Raw genomic sequence first — 18,618 nt, 5'->3', positions numbered from 1 at the left:
CTCTGAGCCCCCAGTCAGCAATGCTGACAGTAAAATGATTGAATATACAAAAAGTGAATGTCTACGAATATAAATTTAATAATAATTCAATAGTCAAATGATAAAAATTTCCCAATTACTCTCCTTCCACTCAACCATGTAATAGCCTATTGCATCATTTGATTAATACTGTGAAATAGCTTTCCACCTGTTCTTGTATTCTACTTATCTGTGTATTCTTCTCTCCTGTTTCTACAATTCCTTCTCCTCTTCCTCCTGACTTTCTCCAAATTCCTTCTCTGTGACTTCTCTATACTCCTCCTCTTTCTCCACATTCTCCTCCTCAACTTCTTTCCTCCTCCTCTTCTTCAACTCTCTCCACCGACTAGACTTGTCGACTCCAACTGCTCTTCTAGTCTCACTTCCGTCTCTCTCTTAGAGACTCGGGACTTAACTGAACTGGAAGTTCAGTCCCCCAAAAAGCTTCCTCTGAAAACACAAGGACGGTACAATATTTTCCTTAGCTCTCTCGTCTCACACTACACTCAGCCTATCATCAAATAATGGCTATTAAATTTCTTTGGTCATGCATTCATTCATATTGAAACACTCATACATTTTTGTTTGGTAAAACAAAGTTGTAATAAAAGCACTGTATAAGCTACTTCTCATACATGCATCAGTAGACTGCATCACATCAGTACATACGCATTTCTTTACATTACAACTCATACAAAGTACACAAATACTCAAATATCCATTCTCTAATATACATCGATATTAACTAATCTTACACACCATTTTCCAAATTCACAATTCAAGCATGTGTAAATTCTAACATTTCATGTGAATAAGTGCACTAGTTTGCTACGAACTCACCTAATAGCAAATTACAACATGAATTCAGACCACAAGCTAACAACAGACCTGCCAACTCTTGCGATTTTGCCATAAGTCTTAAACAAATTACCCTTAAAATATGGACTTACGGCATACAAGCAAAAACTACAGAAAAATTATAGTTGCCAAAAATTCCGGATAATCGGTTCATCCGTGTTTGAAATGGATCCGGGTTTCGTATTAGGATTAGTGAAATAAAGGAACCAGACTAACTTTACAGCAGCAGCCCGGATGCTTTAAACTGCACATATTTATTCATGCAAAGCGTCTGCATGATCAAACTGTTGATTAAAAAGAATTTTAAAATTGCATCCATTAAGCAGTGCATGTTTAAGACAAAAGGGAAAATAAGATTTTTAAAAAGTGTTAATAATTATCGCAGAAGAATGAAAAGGAGTATTCAGATTATTGTTAATAGAAGCTGGACACAATTATGTTAATTGGACATAATGTAACAATTTGAGCATGTCTCATGGTGGGAGGTATAATTGCCATCATCATGTGAAATGGAAAAAGAATTTCCAAAAATTACATCAAGTTGAGATAATAGCAACAAGCCATTGAGTTGCGTTGGGTTTGGAACTAAAGTTTGTGCAACTGTACTTAGTGGTAAATAAAGTCCACGCATACTTTACAAACATTTCAGTTGAACATAATGTTTATTATTAATGCATCAAACTTTTAATTACTTTTTCCAGCTTTACAATAGCAGTTATTGATATTTTGTTACACCTACTGAAAACTGGTCAATCTTACGGAAACAAATCGACTGCTTTACTGAGACAGACTCATCAGGGTTGGCAGGTTTGTAACAGTCAACATAATTCTCTACATAATACTCAGATACGCATGTAAATGAACTCTACAATGGTAATTCTACCTACTAAAATATCCTATAATTAAGTATACATACTACACATAATTACAGTGCCATAATATTCTGCAAAATGGAGCAAATAACTTACTGACCTTTACAAAGCTTTGTCTTTACATAGAATCTCCTCTCTAAATTTACTGCCAAATTTATGAGTGGCTCTCTCGGAGTAAGGCTCTCTTGGAGTAACCCTATATTGCTCAGCAATCTTCCTAGATGAGACTAAAATTTCACTTCCTAGAAATTATAATTTGGATTGAAATTGTTACCACACCCTCCATCTCATTTTTGATTGGATGTTGCTTTAATATGAGCCAATCAAACTCGGCAGACAGTGTCCTTGTTGCTGTCTATGCATGTCGGAATGGATTTAGAACACGTCCTGTTCCCTCGTGGGTTCCTCTGATCTTAGGACAAAGCTGTAACACAGGTGGCAAGTCGCTCGATCTAATGCCTGTGCCGATCCAAGATGCCAGATCTTCTCTCTGGTCATGGTAACTTTGCGTAAGAGATTAACTTTAGCCTGCAGCAATGTTCAGACATCAAACTTAGCTTGTAATAATGCCTTACATGACTTACGAACTGGAGCTGAGCAAACGTGACACTTAGCTGTAACATTGGTTGTCTTGTCTGGAGTAATAAAGTCTTAAAAAAGCAAAACAACAACAAACCTACAAAAACTTCAATCTCAGTGAATTGGATTTCTGATTATTTTAATATGGCTTAAGTTTTAGTATCTTGTTTCGAAATAATTATCCAGAACTCATTAATAACCAGTTTTGTTGATATGACAGTCTCTTCCCTCTTCTGGTTTCAATCGTTTCTTTCTTTAGTGCGGAGTTTATTTGAAACTAGTTTGACCAGTCAGATGACTGCATTTGTATAAATTTCAAATAAGATTTTAAAGTTTAGGATATTTACATTTTTGAAATGTTGAGTAAACTTGTATGGTTGAGAGCCCAGGTTAATCTGGTAACTTTAATGTTCTGTGTGAACCATGATAATTGGAAATTTCCTACACTTGTGGATTTTTTATATTTGATGGGTAGCAAGGACAAAACCACAAAACTAGTCTGGATTGATGGCCAATAAGGTTAATAACCTCTTACATCACGTGTTTAGGCTCGAATGAACAGTAACACAAGAAGGAGTGAAAACAATAAGCTTTGAAAAATACAATAATTTATTTCCCTGGACAATTCTGCACAAAAAAAAATTTGAACTTAAGGTTATAAGAATAAAATCCAAAAATAATATTCTCTGAATTCCTAATTAGAAAATGTTCTGCTGATTTCAAGTTTGAATCCCGAGGAATAATCCAAGATGGAAGACGATAACTTATGCAGTAACCTGTAGTTTTGAAGTTTATAGTTCCTTGTAGAAACAAGAATTATAACTCTGGTTTTGGAAATTTAAATAAATTTCTTATAAGAACTGTCTTTGATTAAGAATCTCACATGAGCACATGTATTTTCCAGAAGAAAAAAAAAATAATCCTTTTAAATCCAAATAATTTGAAATAACTCCAAACAGCACAACATACAACTTCCAGTGTAACAGCCCAGCTTCTGCTGAGAATAATTTTCCCAAACAGAGGTTATATCTTCTTCTAAACATAAACAGGGGGTCACGTGATCATGTTCTGGAAGCTTGTATAAATTGGGTACTTGTTAAAGGTCATGTACACCCAGCATGGCCCTGACAAAAACCAATCATTTTACTCTAAGAAATAAAAAAATAAAAAAATTGTTTACATCTTAAACACGAAGTCCCATCATGACCTCGACAACAACAAATCATTTTAAAATAAAAATAGAACTTGTTTCCGTGGTTGCTACAAATTTTGAAACAAGGTCAGGGTTTAGATCAACACCTTGTGTTTATAAAACGAACAGTCGTGGACAAACTATTTTCTGAAAAAAGTATCATCTTGTGAATAAATTTACATTACAATATTATGTAATGAAAAATATAAAAAAAACTTAAAACTGATAAACAAATTGAAATAAAATATATTAAATTAGATATACATAACAAACCTCTTGGTTAATGAGGCTAGGCTGAAAATTGATTTTGCAGCTTACGTTTCATTGAAATGGATAGGTTTGTGTTTTAGTGCAAGTTGAATGCAACCGAGAAAGATTTTTCTGATTATATAGAAGTTTGCAAAGATTGATTTTTTAACATTAGCATCTAAATTACATTTTGAGCTGCCCATTTTGGTCCCTTTGGGAAATGACATGTTGCATACTTGTTACTATCAAGGTCCCTTGGCAAAGGACATGTTGCATACTTATCACTATCAATGTCCCTTGAGAAATGACATGTTGCATACTTGTCACTATCAAGGTCCCTTGGCAAATGACATGTTGCATACTTATCACTATCAAGGTCCCTTGAGAAATGACATGTTGCATACTTGTCACTATCAGGGTCGCTTGGCAAAGGACGTGGTGCATACTTGTCACTATCAAATTTCTTTACAGATCCTGGGGTAGTTGTTTTGTAGCAGCTGCTAATGGAAGTCTGGTGCAAGGTCAACCTGTATGGAATGTTGATTCTGAACAAGGACGTCCCACCCAATCCATTGTACGCCACCTGTTTGGACAGACTGCTTCAAACATGACTGCAGTTGCATTCTGGGATGATACAGTAAATATTTTTATTTTTGTATAAAATATGTACTCCTCATTAAGTAACTGTACAAATGAGTATCCATCCAGTTCATTTCCTGTGAGAAATTATTGCTGGATTGCAAAGAACATTCGGTCTCGCAGAACCATTAGTAAGGATGATGTAGTCATAGCATAAATTAGAATTGGTCCACTCCTACATATGAAAGATCCACCTGAATATATTCCTTGCAATGAACCCTTTACCATGATGTACTTTCTGATAGATTGTTTGATCTACAACCTACAAATGATCGTTACTACAATTTTCAGTACGTGAAGGAGCTTTTTGATACTGTAAATGTGTCTTGTTTTTTAAATTTCTTGAAAGAAGTAAAAATTTATTGTAAAATATAGCTTGTGTGCAACCTGTTTCCTTGGAGTATTTTTAACCAACGTGTACTGTTTATCATTCTAAATTATCTTTTATTGTCTAATTACGATTTATACACACCATTTACATTCCCCGTTGAACAGGAACCTTGTATCATCCTCACTATCTCATCCTTTTGTCCTTTTATTGTTCATTGATAATGGTACACTTTTCATATGGAAATCAAATATAATTCAACCATTTTTGGGGTGCTATATAGCTTTACAGTGCTTGTGCACAGTAAAACTGAAATCAGTCAAAGCAGATTCAGCTTCTGGCTTGCCGATGTCTATGGGATCATCTGTCTGACAACAATGAGGTTAGGGTTTGCACTTAGGTAATTTTGTCACTTGCTTATAGAGTCACACAATTTGGCATGTAATTCATTTTGTGGGGAGTTCCACAGCCATCAGTGAAACTGGGTCACTACGACCTTTGTTACATGGTTTGCAATATGGACATACCACCAGTGGCAGTGTTCTCAATATTCAGGTTCATTTGTTTTTGTGTTATAAAAGAAGTTACGAGGTTAGGCAGTGTTTCAAGTCTTCAGTTCAGAAAATACACGAAAATGAATGTATATATATATATATCTATTAAAATCAAGCCTGTTTTAGAAGGTGTTGAATTAATAAATTTACTTACATAATATGATCATTCAAAATTTATCTGATTGCCAGGCAAGGTTCAGAAGATAGTCTTGTTGTCAATCTTAAATAATTCATAGCTCTACTAGTCATAGATCAAAAGAGCTTATGGTCTGTCACCCATTGTCTGTACATTATCACAAACTTGTCATTACAACTTGCAAATTACTTAGAGCTTGCCTTGAAACATTTCACTCAAATCCATCTCAGTCAAGTGGCCATCTTGAAAATGTTATCTTCTGCACTTCTAAATGCTAGCAAAGGGTTTGCACAGAAAGACTTCTTGTAATGTTTAGTCACCCCTGAATGAAAATTGTGCTGATTTGATGTCCAATACGGCCACCATGGCAGACATTTTGAAAATCTTGATCTTAATCTTATGATGAATGAAAAGCTATATCAGCTAGAAGGTTTCTTTTATTGTCTTGTGGGTGCTAAACATAAATGGTTCCACATATACTTCCAATATGGCCACCACAGTATCTATCTAGAAAAATCTTGTTTTTGCTACTTTCTGAGTGGATGGTCACATCAGCAATAGGGGTTTAACAGAAAGAACTGTTGTAATGTCTAGTTGGTCCTAAGTGAAGGTATTGCTAATCTGACATACAGTTTGACAGCCAAGTTGAACATTTTATCAAGTCTCCTGAACAGAAAGTGGTATCTACATGGGGTTTAAAATACAAGGCTTCTTATGATGTAGAATTGATCCTAAATGAAAATGGTTCAACTTGAATATCAACTACAGCTACTACATTGGCCATCCTGAAAATGTTGTTATTTCTAATCCAGCTGAATGGATGGTAGGATCAACATGGGGTTTCACTAAAAGACTTTGTGCAATGTCTAGTTGGTCATAATAAAAATGATACTAATCTGATGTCAAATGAAGGTTATGCTAAGCATCTTGAACATCCAGTCAATATAGGGTTTTCATTAAAAGACTTCTTATAATGTGTAGTAGGTCCAAAATGAAAATGGTGCTGATCTAAAAGCCTGTGTGGCTACCATAAAAAGTTTTGTTATTGCTTTTTCTCCAGACCAGAAAAGGGGGCCCCAAGTGGCGGAGTGGTATAAAGTGCTCACGATTACGGATCATTGCCATCTCACTTCTGTCTGCGTGGGTTCAAGTCTTTGGTTCGGCCAATGTTGGTATGTGAGAAAGCTTGCCAGTAACTTCTTGTGGGTCGGTGGTTCTTTCTGGGGTTTTCTCGGGTTCTTCCTCCACCATTCATAATGGCTGCCATGTATAGCCTATTGTGTGCTGAAAAGTGACTGGGAGATATAATGCCACATGTCTGCAACATGATGCTTCTGTGCTTGACATCACTATAAACTGCTTCACTGCAGACATATGTTAAGGCTACATTAAAAATCCAAAAACACAAACACATGCTTTTCCTTCCAAACATAAAGTCATATCGACATGGTGTTTTCACAGGAAGACAAATTATGATACGTGTATCTAGCTAGTCCTAAATGATAATGGTTACAATCTGACCTCAAGTTTGGCTGCCCTAACTGAACATATTGAAAATCTTGTCCCAAATTTTCCAGAATGAGTGGTAACATCAACATGGTGTTTTCACCAAAAGTCTTATAATTGTATCTTGTTTGTTATACTTGACAATGGTGCCAGTATTACATCCAGTATGACTGCCACAGTATCAAATTTGAAAATCTAGGACAGTTCCTTTGAAGACTCTTCTTAGCCATATAGTGCTTTGATTTGGTAAGGTCTAGGTATTGGGTACAAACTGCAAATGGTTTTGAAAAGAACTCAAATCTGTTGAAAAATGGAATGAAATCTGGCACATTGGAGATATCTATAAAGTCTAAATATAAAATTGGATGGCGCTGAACTCCACAATCAAGCCTTTGTCGAGCTTTTGAAATCATTATCATCCTAAATGACTTGCAAACATAATTGATGCCCAAGAATTTATTGACAAAACTCCATAATTTGTTAGAATGAGATAACAGTCTTGTAATGCATATATCATTATTTTAGGACAATAATTGTGGTTTACTTTAGCATTGTAGTCCGCCATAATCAATAATCATAAAATAATTTGAATAAAACATCTTTAAATCTTCAAATATAAAATTGTTTTTGTTTGCTTGGAAATGGACAGAGGATTTGCTGTGAGTATTTGTCCCTAAGTTTCAGTCCAACTGCAGCCAAGACATCTGTTCTTGACTGAACCTGCAATTATCAGTTAAAGATGATTATTTTATTCTACAGGTGCTGTCAGGAGATGAAATGGGGAATGTATTCAAATGGTCTGGTAATGTTTTGGACAACAAGAACAAGTACACAGCAGAAGATATGATATTTTTACAGAATTTTCGAAGCCCTGTCAAGAAATTGTTTATATTGGAGGACATCATTATCTGTTTTACAGGTACCGTTTGAGCTTGTAATGTGTTCTGCCAAAAGTGGTTTTATGTTAAGGGAAGTAACCTAGCCAATATGGTTTAGTATTTATTTAGTCTGTCTTTGTGTAAGCTGCACACAGTGATCAGTTTAGTGTCCATTTGCATGACCTTCTGTGCCTCCATATGTCCACACGTTTTTACTTAGCTAATAAAATGCAGGCTGGACCAAAGAGGGTCTTTTAGCATTTTTGAATTTTGAAATAAAATAGTTATGGGGACACTCTTCAGATATTATGGACTTCTGAGAGAGTGACAGGTGTAACGTGAAGCTGTTTGTATTCACATCATGCACAACATAGAGAATGTTGGCTTACCTTTAATTTACTTTCATGTACTGTGGCTGAAATTTCTATGGATAGTGTTTTTGTGGAAATTGTACATGATGTAAGCACACAGCTAAATAAAATGACTGCTTCCATGTTCTTGAAAAATCAGCCAGAATTAGTCTAAGATACACTATCTTTAGCAGTTATTGAAATCAGGAATATGAGTTTTGCCAGATAAGGCCATACCAGGTTCTGAAAGTGCAATGAATGATTGATAAAATGTATAGAAAGTTTTCAAAAAAATTATTGGCTCTTTTCTTTTGTACAATTTACCTTTGAAGTCCAGGAAGTGAAAATGATCAAATGAAGCCAGCAGTTTTCTGATAGTTGCACAGATGAAGTAAGAAGCTGTATACTCTATAACCCAAATCACACCCATAAATCTTACACCAAATAAATGGTATTCAAATTTCTTTTAACATTACCTAAGATATACAAGATCTTTTTTAAATGGCCAGGATAACCAATGAGGAGTACCTCGGAAATTCTTGTTTCTAAAAAGATTGAACCCAGTGCAAAATATGAAGCTATAGCGCCACCTTTAATGAAACTATGCATCATACTGCCAATACGAAGTGTAATAACAAGGTTGATGTTGTCAGAGGGATATTTGTATCTTTGATGACTTTTATAACTTCAGGCTATGAAAGTATGGTGGTTTTAGAACTTTTAATTACACAACCAGTTCTTAGAAGGCAAATGTATGTTGAGTCTCCTTTGGAATATAACATTTAAATTGCATATTTCAGGTGGAAAAGGTTCCCATTTAAGTTGTATATTTCAGATGGATAATTTTAACATTTAAATCAGATATGACATGCTTTTTACATTTAAATTGCACATGTTTCATTTTATTTGCATGTCCTTTGATGATCATCAGGCAACATTATTTATTTTTGTTAAATTGCTTCTTAATAACATATAAAGATTGTGAATGATTAACACTGCTGAGGAATTTGAGATCAGTAAAACATTGATTATAGACGATTTTAGGTACAATTTATAATATTGTTTCAGGTGATGGGAAGATACACATTAGTGAAGATCAGGAAAACTTTGCAGTTCATGATGTGTTTAATGGTGTCCACATGTACCCGGAAGAAATCAGCATCAGGGGACCTGTTATGGCTATAGGATTCAGAGGAGGTATGGCTTTAGAATCTTTTACATTCATACTTGTGGTTAACGGTTCATGTCTTCCCAAAGTGAACTAATAAGGGTGAAGCCGACTTTGGTTCATTTTCTCTTGGCGGTATCAACTATCTACCCTCCACATTCACCCCACCCCATCCCTGAATAATTGCATTACTTAGTCATAGCTGGATTTATGAGAAAGTGATGGCAACTCATTAACCCCGGCACCATGTTTATGTGTCAGGAGGTAGTACATTATTTCTGAGCTCTGTAGCATCAAGGTCATTTAAGATACACCAACGTAGTTGGTAATACAGAAAAGTAGAAAGATGTAGTGCTACAATGATACCAAATAATCTCAACATTCTATTCAAATTACAAAATATGGAGGCAAAAATGTATTTTGGATACCTGATTTTTTATACACCAAAACACGTTGGAATTGGATTGTGTCTTGATTTTAGACTTTTTAGCCTGAGATCTAAGGCAGACCTGTCTGAACTGTGCACAGACAGGTGAACCTTTGCAGATAAGTTGGGGATTTGGAGTAAAAAGAGGCCAGGACACAAAAATGATTGGTCCAATATAAAAAAGAGAACTACACCTTTTACCTGTCTGCACATGCAGTGAAATAAGGACATTTCTTACACAACTAGTCTTCAGGCTAAACAAATATCTCATGGAAGCAGATGTTTTTGAATGTATTCACAAGTATCGCCAGATGTGTTTCCTACTCCCATTTCAGGCAAAAATGACAAAACCTCCTGGGGTTAATGGTTAAACACTTTGCTTACTGCAAGACTTGAATCCACAACCTCCTGATTTCTCCTTCCAATACGTTCCCCGATCACATTAACGTTAGGGATATAAGCCTGCTACCTCTCAAATCCAGCCCTACTAAAAGACGAAAATTTGTCTTTTCGGTCTATCTCATATAGTCCAAAGGGCAATAACTCTTGCCCCTTACCTCCCCTTGCCACCGCCAGGTGTCACTAGTTTTTAAGCTTCGCTTGTATGGATAACATGTACATTATACCTCCAAACAATCCAAGCCATCTTAGCTTTGAATTGGACCATCCGAAGTTAAATTTGGATTTATTGCGTTGGACGATAATTTTTCTACAGGTTGTATACATTATTTTAACAATTTTTTTTTCAAAATTGAGTGACTTTGTCACCCTTACGGATTTTGTCTACTGAAGACCATCTTACACATGCTATCGCTGAACTCGTGTTGTCAGTTAAGAGTTAACGCCACACTGACTAATTTCGCTTACTCCGTTAGTAACGGTTGCGGTATTAGCGAATTAATAACATGCTGAATTGCTAATTTGTGCTTTGTTTTCTTTTCTTGTGTCGTTTCAGTAGAAATGTCAACCAAATGCATGAAATGCAAAAAGTGCAAAGCAAAAGAAGTCAACCATGACTCTTGTATTGTATGTACCAAGTGTACATCATCTGTACCATGCAGCGTGTGTAATACTTGGACAGAGCAAACATGGGCTGATGTAGTCCAGAAGGCAGCAAAAGGGAGGGATAGACGGAATAAGTCGAAGAAAGATGGCATTGATGTCCTCAGTATACATCCGAAGACAGCCTCCATTGCGAGCCTTGTGGGGAACGTTGGGGTCCCCCCTTCACCTAAAGTTCGTCGTTTGCAACCGTCAGCCACAGTAACATCAGCGGCAATGGAGGAAAATAATGTTGACAGGGTACAACAGTCCACCTTGGAACAGATGCATCGTTTGGTCCAGGAAACGACAATGCAGCTATTGACATCAGGCCAGATATTACCCTTATTTCCCTCGCTCGCTTCTACAGCTTTTTCTGACACTTTGGGGGAATGTTCCCCCAATTTTAGGCTGCCCAGTGGGCGTAAGTCCCCCCGCATGTCCGAGCATGGCCTTCGGGCCTGTAAGTCAGGATGCATGGGGTTTTTACCGGATCCATCAGATCCATTTCATTATACAACCTCTACATCACCGGCCGTCCAAGCCTCCTAACTCAAAAAATTGACATACCCTCTCCACCACCCACGGACAGCCTACCTGTGGGAGTCCACCTCCTGCAATTTCAGGACCACTGGACCACCTTTTTTCCTCAGAACGATTGGGTGATCCAGGTCATTTCAGAGGGACTTCGGATTTCATTTATCCAACCCCCTCCCCTGTCCTCCTCTCCCCTCTTCATGGACGTACCATCCAATCAGGAGAAGGATACCTTTCTACAACAGGAGATACGGTCGCTGATAGAAAAACGGGCGGTGGAGATTGTGAAAAAAAAAACCCCGTCGCCGGGGTTTTATTCCAGGCAGAAGGCAAAAGGCAAGTTGAGGCCACTTATCGACCTGAGTTGCCTCAACCAATACATTTTACCACCGAAATTCAAGATGGAAACGGCGAGATCAATCCATCTTTCCATCCGGCGGGACGAGTATGCCATCAGTCTAGATATGACCGACGCATATTTTCACGTCCCACTCCACCCCGCGTCACGGAAATTTCTCTGATTCGCTGACCGCGACGTGGTTTATCAGTTTCAGGTCCTACCCTTTGGCCTCAACATCAGCCCTTGGGCTTTTGCCAAGGTTATGGATTGCATCGTCACCCTGTTCCGCTCGACTTCATCTACAGGGATGGCAGTGTACTTGGACAACATCCTCCAGAAATATATGGTAAGTTCTATTCTGCTCAAAGGCAGAAATGATCTTTTAACACATTTAGATCATCTAAGTTTTCTTGTGAACTGGAAAAAGTCCGATCTCCGTCCTTCCCAGCATTTTGTCCATCTGGGTATGGAGTTTCTCACCGACCTCAATCTGGTACGGCTTCCTCGCGCTCGCGTAATCCGGATCATCGAACTCGTCGAGTCCATTTCCAACAGGACAGGGATTTCAGCGAGAGAATTCTTGCAACTCCTCGGATTATTCAGTGTGGCAGTGGACTTGATCCCGCTTGGCCATCTTTTTATGCGTCCATTACAAATGATGTTACTGGCACAATGGTGCCCCTTTTCAAGTCCCCTCAATCAAACAATAATGATCACGCCCGAGATATGATCGTTCCTGCATCAGTGGCACAACCCCGGTTGGCTGTCCACGGGGATTCCTCTGGAGATGCCCCAAGCGGAGATAATGGTATGTACCGACGCCAGTACCTACGGTTGGGGTGCCCACCTGTTGCCGGACTTGCCCCTACAGTCAGCGGCACGTGGGAGCCAGGGGAGAGGCCTCTCCACATCAACCTTTTAGAAATGAGGGCTGTCATCAATGCCTTTCATTTCTGGAAGGATCAAATCTCAGGAAAAACTGTCCTCATTATGTCAGACAACTCTGTGGTGGGGACTTACCTCCTCAAACAAGGGGGCACCAAATCACCAGACCTGTGCATTCTGATCTGGTAGTTTCTACGTTAGTGCGACAACCTCCACATCAACGTACAAATCAAACACATTCCCAGCAGACTCAATGTCTTGGCTGACACTCTATCCAGGAAAGGTCAAGTCATTCACACGGAATGGTCACTCCATCAATGTCTTTCTTCGGATTTGCACACTTTGGGGGTGTCCGATGATCGACCTTTTTGCGACAAGGTGGAATCGCAAGTTGCCAACCTTCGTCTCTCCGGTTCCAGACCCAGAGGCTTGGGCCGTGGACGCTCTGTCAATCAGCTTGGAGGGGTTGTGGGCATTCACCTACCTTCCCACGGTTTTGGTACCGAAAATAATCCAGAGGTTAAGGGGTCAGAACTGTCGGATGATTCTGATTGCCCCTCTCAGATGGAACAAGTCCTGGGTCACCAATCTACTCGATCTAGCGATAGATCTACCCAGGAAGATTCCAACCAGCCCAAATCTTCTCAAACAACCGCGGTGACAGGTGTTCCACCCCTGCCCAGACCGTCTCCTTCTTCATGCTTGGCTCTTGTCTGGGCAGCCTTGCGAGACAAACAATTTAAACCTTTGATTGTGGAGAGAATCTCAAGAGCAAGAAGGCCCTCCACTCTGAAGGCTTATGAGGGAAAGTGGCGTGTTTTCAGGGACTGGTGCCATATCAATAACATCTTCCCTTTGAGTGTCTCAATCCCTCAACTGGCCGACTTTTTTTCTCTGGCTTTTCGAGGAGAAACAGTTGGCCCCAATTACTATCAATAAAAGGCTACTGCTCCATGATCTCAGACACATTCCGCCATCATAGTAGATGTGATATTGGGCATAACAAAGATCTATCAGATCTTTTAGCCAATTTTGATTTCAATTGACCAAAATCCCTCACCCTGTTTCCAAAATGGAATCTGTCCTGGGTTTTAACATGGCTCAATTCAGACAAATTTGAACCTTTAGCCCACACTTCGTTAAAGCTACTATTGTACAAAACATGTTTCTTGATAGCCTTAGCTTCAGCATGCAGGGTGAGCGAGTTACATGCCCTTTCCAGTGACCCGAACTTTCTTCAGTTCAGATCAGATGGTTCGGTGGTCCTCCTGACGCAACCAGGCTTTGTAGCCAAAAATAGGTTACCATCCATTGGCAATCAAAGAATTGTCATTCGCTCGCTCTCTTCCATAGATAAGTCAAGAGCAGCAGCCATGCAAGATCCTGTTCGTGCACTCAAGCACTATTTAAAATGCACAGAGGCGTGTTGGGACACACGTAAGCGTCTCTTTCTTCCAGTCAAAGCTGGTAAACGGGATATCACCCCTCAAGCCCTTGCTTCATGGCTGAAGTGGGTTATACGCTCAGCGTACTCTGAGGTCTGACAAGATCAGAGTCGCCTTATGAAGATTACGGCTCATGAGATTAGAGCAATCCTATTACTTATTCTCCTAACGTTAATGTGATCGGGGAACATATTTGAAGGAGAAAGCAAATTTTTAGTAAATTGTGTTTCTCCGAGAATACTTACCCGATCACATTACTTAAAAACCCTCCCAACCACCCCGCTATGTGAGCATCCTCTTATAATATATATTGCTCAGCTTAAAAAACTAGTGACACCTGGCGGTGGCAAGAGGAGGTAAGGGGCAAGAGTTATTGCCCTTTGGTCTATATGAGATAGACAGAAAAGACGAATTTTTGTCTTTTAGTAGGGCTGGATTCGAGAGGTAGCAGGCTTATATCCCTAACATTAATGTGATCGGGTAAGTATTCTCGGAGAAACACAATTTACTAAACATTTGCTTTCTTCTATAACTTCTACCACTTGGCCAAGGTGCCTATGACTTGTTGCCTATAATATCTACCACTGGGCCAAGGTACCTCTGACATGTTGCCTATGGTTTCTACCACTTGGCCAAGGTGCCTCTCACTTGTTGCCTGAAGGGTGTGGGTACAAATCCTGCTATTGGATCAACCCAGGTCAATTTCCATGGAGTGGCCCAGAGGAAGAAATTTTACTTCAGTTGCCTTGTCACGATACAACATTTAAACCCAGGTCAGTTTCAGTAGACTGCCCCAGGGGAGAGGTATTACTTCAGTTGCCTTGGCATAATATAACATTCAAATGGTACTGTGCCATAAAACACTGATCAAATAAATTTATATTCAGAGATTTCACTTGTTAACAAAACTTTTCACTTGATGTCCTGTGGTGTGTTGAGCAAATCATTGATTTATTACAAAAATCAAACAAGGAAATATTACATAAATGATGCTTCAAAGTAAAATCTGAAGTAAAAATTGGACTTTGCGTAATAAACTTGCATTATTTATACGGTTATTTTGATTCTGTAGAAATGTCTTATTGTGTAGGAGGTGAAACGGTCTTTTTTAAAGCCATATATTAAGATAAATTTTTAAAAAATTATTTTACTTTGCAGGGATGATACATCTATATCTAACTGATTCAAAGGAAGATTGGAAGAGGTTTGATATCACCAAGCCGGTGCGGACCGTCAACACTGGCGCTGAACACATTAATGCACTTGCAATAGGTGATGATGGAGGGGGTCCTGTGATTGTCATAGCAACGGAAGAACTTCATGTGACAGTGCTTCAATTTAGAAAGGCATCTCAGAAGAAAGAATTTGAATCAGAAAAGGAAACTAAATAACATACAGTGTGATGAAATAAAATTTAAATATTGAGGAGATGTTGGCAGAAATGATGATGGCAAGCTTATACGGCTGTAATTTTCTGGATTGGATATATGGAGTATGTGTTCACGTAGATTGGATATATGGAGTATGTGTTCACGTAGATTGGATATATGGAGTATGTGTTCACGTAGATTTGTTGTGCAGTGTCTATAACAGAAAGGAGCAATGCAAGAATATTAGCTCAGGGATATTATCATATAGCATCAGAAATGGTATCAGTTTTATGTTTAAGTTCCAAAAAATAGCTATTGTATAGCTTGAGAATGACAAAAACAGTAAATGACAAATAGCACACAGTGTTAATGACAAATAGCACACAGTGTTAATGGAAAGGCCAGTATTTCATTTGCTTTGTAAAGTTAGTGCATTTATGAAGAGTGTAGTCTTGGTTTATTTTGAAATTGTTGGATTAATTTTCTTAAATCTTCTGCCGATCTATTGTTAATGTAGATGGCATTTTTGTTCTTTCTTCTCATTTTGATCAGGTTTTCAGTAAATTATAACAAGGACATAGTTCTCAATGATTGTGTGAATTGAAATATGAAGTAATGTCCGAGCATTTAAAATAGCATATGATGGTAGTCATAATGAAGCATTAAATTTCAGCGTCGTACATATTGAAATCATGAAATACAGTTGGATTTAACTTATAACCATGTTCCTTTTTTATTAGATGTTTTCTTTAATTTGCTTTGACTGGCATATTATTGGTGGAATCCTGTAGATTTAACCCATCATTTTTTGCATTGACACAATATTGTAGTATAAATGGAGCTGTGGTAGCTCAGTTATATGAGCATCAGATCCCTACTCCAAAGCTTGGATGTTCGATGCACACCGAATCTATCTAATTTCCAGTTCAGCTGCCTCAATGTGTCCTTGGGAAAGGCATATAGTTCTCATTTCCCAGCATGATACAGCCAATAATATGTTAAACGTGAAGTTAAAATACATCAAAGCACAAAATATCTTCATATGCTGTGTAGATGTCTTGTATAGCACAAGAAACAAATTTGATGCACATTTAAATAATTGATTTAGTCACATGGCAGGAGCTTAACCTGATTCATAATCTTTCTGGTGCACACTTCATTATTCCAATAACTCTTCCCTTGATTCGTAGTCAGGTCTGGTGCACACTTCATCATTCCAATCACTCTTCCCTTGAGTCGAATAAAGGTCAGGGTACAAAACAAAATCCTGAAAACAGCTATGATTAACCAATAAAATGCACACAATATTAAAATAATTCCTTTATTTTAAAATTATATAAGGAAATATTAACATTTAAAGATAATTAAGAGGGTATTTTCTTGTAGCATAAACGAGGCCATGAATGTACATGTAGAAATGGTCAATGTTTGTAAACATGATTCTTGGAATTTATACAAGAGCTGATTCATTGATAACCACATGAATGCCCAAGGCTAATCCTTGATTCATTTTTAAGTGCAGTTAGTGGTGTTAGTGGTTTTTGTTATGTGTTTATAGACAAGCACAAATGACCTGAACTGCAATATTAATAAGATTTGCATGTTTATGGTCACATAGACACAACAGAACATGTGCACAGCTGAATGCATTTTAAGATGACAGAGACAAAATCCTTCTATTTTAGTGTAGTAATCAACTTTTAAATCTAGGACACTTACCCACAAAGGAATGCCTTCTATTAATACAGGTTACATCTAGGTTTTAAAACATTTGGACCCTGTACCCCCTTATTTCTAGAAAAATGGAAGCCAATCAAATGTAGTCCATGCAATGTTCATCATGAAAAACTATCTAGAAATGAAAATTGTATCAACAACAGATATTTGTAATACTTATCATACTATATGTGTTTATCATCCTAACTACTTCTAAGCTGTGTTAAAGAACAGTAATTTAAAACATTATTGTAACTTTTATTTTCATCATACTTGTAATATCAACTTTACAATGTAAACATGTCCTCAGTTCTAAAACATTCAAATCCTGGAAAGGAGAAAAATCTTTAAAGTACATTTGATGCTAGGATTAACAGAATGTTTCAAGTACAAACATGAATATTTGGTTTCACATTGTTCAAGTTGAAAAAGAAACTCAGATACGCTATAGACCATTCTCAGAATGTATTCATGTATTCATGTGACCCTGGGTCAATGAATCCAAAACAAGGCTAAGACAGGCACCAGCTTCATTTTACCTCGCAGCCATGGCTGCTACAATTGATACCGGCAACGGAAAAAATCGTGACAATTATTGTTGTGTTCTGTTGTGCAATGGGAATGCTAGAATTCACATAGATTTAAGCTCCCACCATATTCCATCAGTGAAGAAGATGGAGCTTCGTAGAAAATGGATTGTTGCAATACATCATGATGAGGGGTCGAATTTTAAGGTAAGAAACTGGATGATTGTTGGTGTGTTTATATTTTCTTGCAACTGAATGATGTAAGAAAGAGAAATCCAAACACAGAATAAATTCTGTTGATGAAGCAAATGATTGTATGTGTGTTTTATAATGACAGGTTTCTAAAAATGTTACCCCTAGTCCCATTCCACTTAACGGGGTCATCGAAAACTGGGCGTACCTCCACGCAGCGCATTTATATAAGAAATTATGAATTTACATAGGAGTAGGTAGTACAGAAAAAGTGAACTTTATTACCTCATTAAAAAAAATAGAAAGTAGAATGTAAATGACCATGATAGAGAAGAGAGATAACACCAGAATTAATGAAACTATTGATAAAACATAGTAAGGTGTGTATACGTAAGGGAAAACAAATCACAGGCCTTTGGAATTCTATCATTGTAGTAAGTTAATGTCAGAGAATCCCCCTCCAAAGGGAAGCAAATGTGTATGTGTGTGTGTGTGTGTGTGATTTTTCCCTCCCTTTTGTCTTCATATTCTGGCATTTTTATTTACTAGTGATATAATTTCAACGGCCTGTTTTGAAATAACTGTTTGTTTTTTCACAACTAATTATTGCAATTAACTCATGGTTTCTTTTTTCTTTTGTTAGATTGTCACAAATACAGTTGTCTGTTCTAGACACTTTAAGCAACAGGACTATAAATGGACACCCAACAGGCGTTGCTTAAAATGAGATGCTATTCCATCAATTTTTACTTGGACAACTGAAGGGAAAGCAAGAAAACCACCTGCATTGAGACAACCAATTGCAGAGAAG

The 18,618-nt window shown here is 37.7% G+C and overlaps 1 protein-coding gene across 3 annotated transcripts in view; it reads left to right on the top strand.

Annotated features, from left to right (window-relative positions):
- LOC149798251 (uncharacterized) overlaps positions 1-16,092 on the top strand; it is a 42,535-nt gene extending 26,443 nt beyond the window's left edge. For all 3 annotated transcript variants that reach the window (XM_089963381.1, XM_089963380.1, XM_089963382.1), the window contains exons 6-9: positions 4,240-4,405; positions 7,691-7,850; positions 9,228-9,356; positions 15,161-16,092. In XM_089963381.1, coding sequence (XP_089819507.1) covers positions 4,240-4,405; positions 7,691-7,850; positions 9,228-9,356; positions 15,161-15,393 — 688 coding nt within the window. In that variant the 3' untranslated portion in view covers positions 15,394-16,092. The remainder of the gene's footprint in view (positions 1-4,239; positions 4,406-7,690; positions 7,851-9,227; positions 9,357-15,160) is intronic.
- Positions 16,093-18,618: the final 2,526 nt, after the last annotated feature.

The sequence above is a fragment of the Sinohyriopsis cumingii genome, chromosome 6 (assembly GCF_028554795.1).
Source record: "Sinohyriopsis cumingii isolate HCF-2022 chromosome 6, ASM2855479v2, whole genome shotgun sequence".
Taxonomy (NCBI): domain Eukaryota; kingdom Metazoa; phylum Mollusca; class Bivalvia; order Unionida; family Unionidae; genus Sinohyriopsis; species Sinohyriopsis cumingii.
Note: the sequence above shows the minus strand (reverse complement) of the source record. Positions and strands in the feature narration are given on the sequence as shown.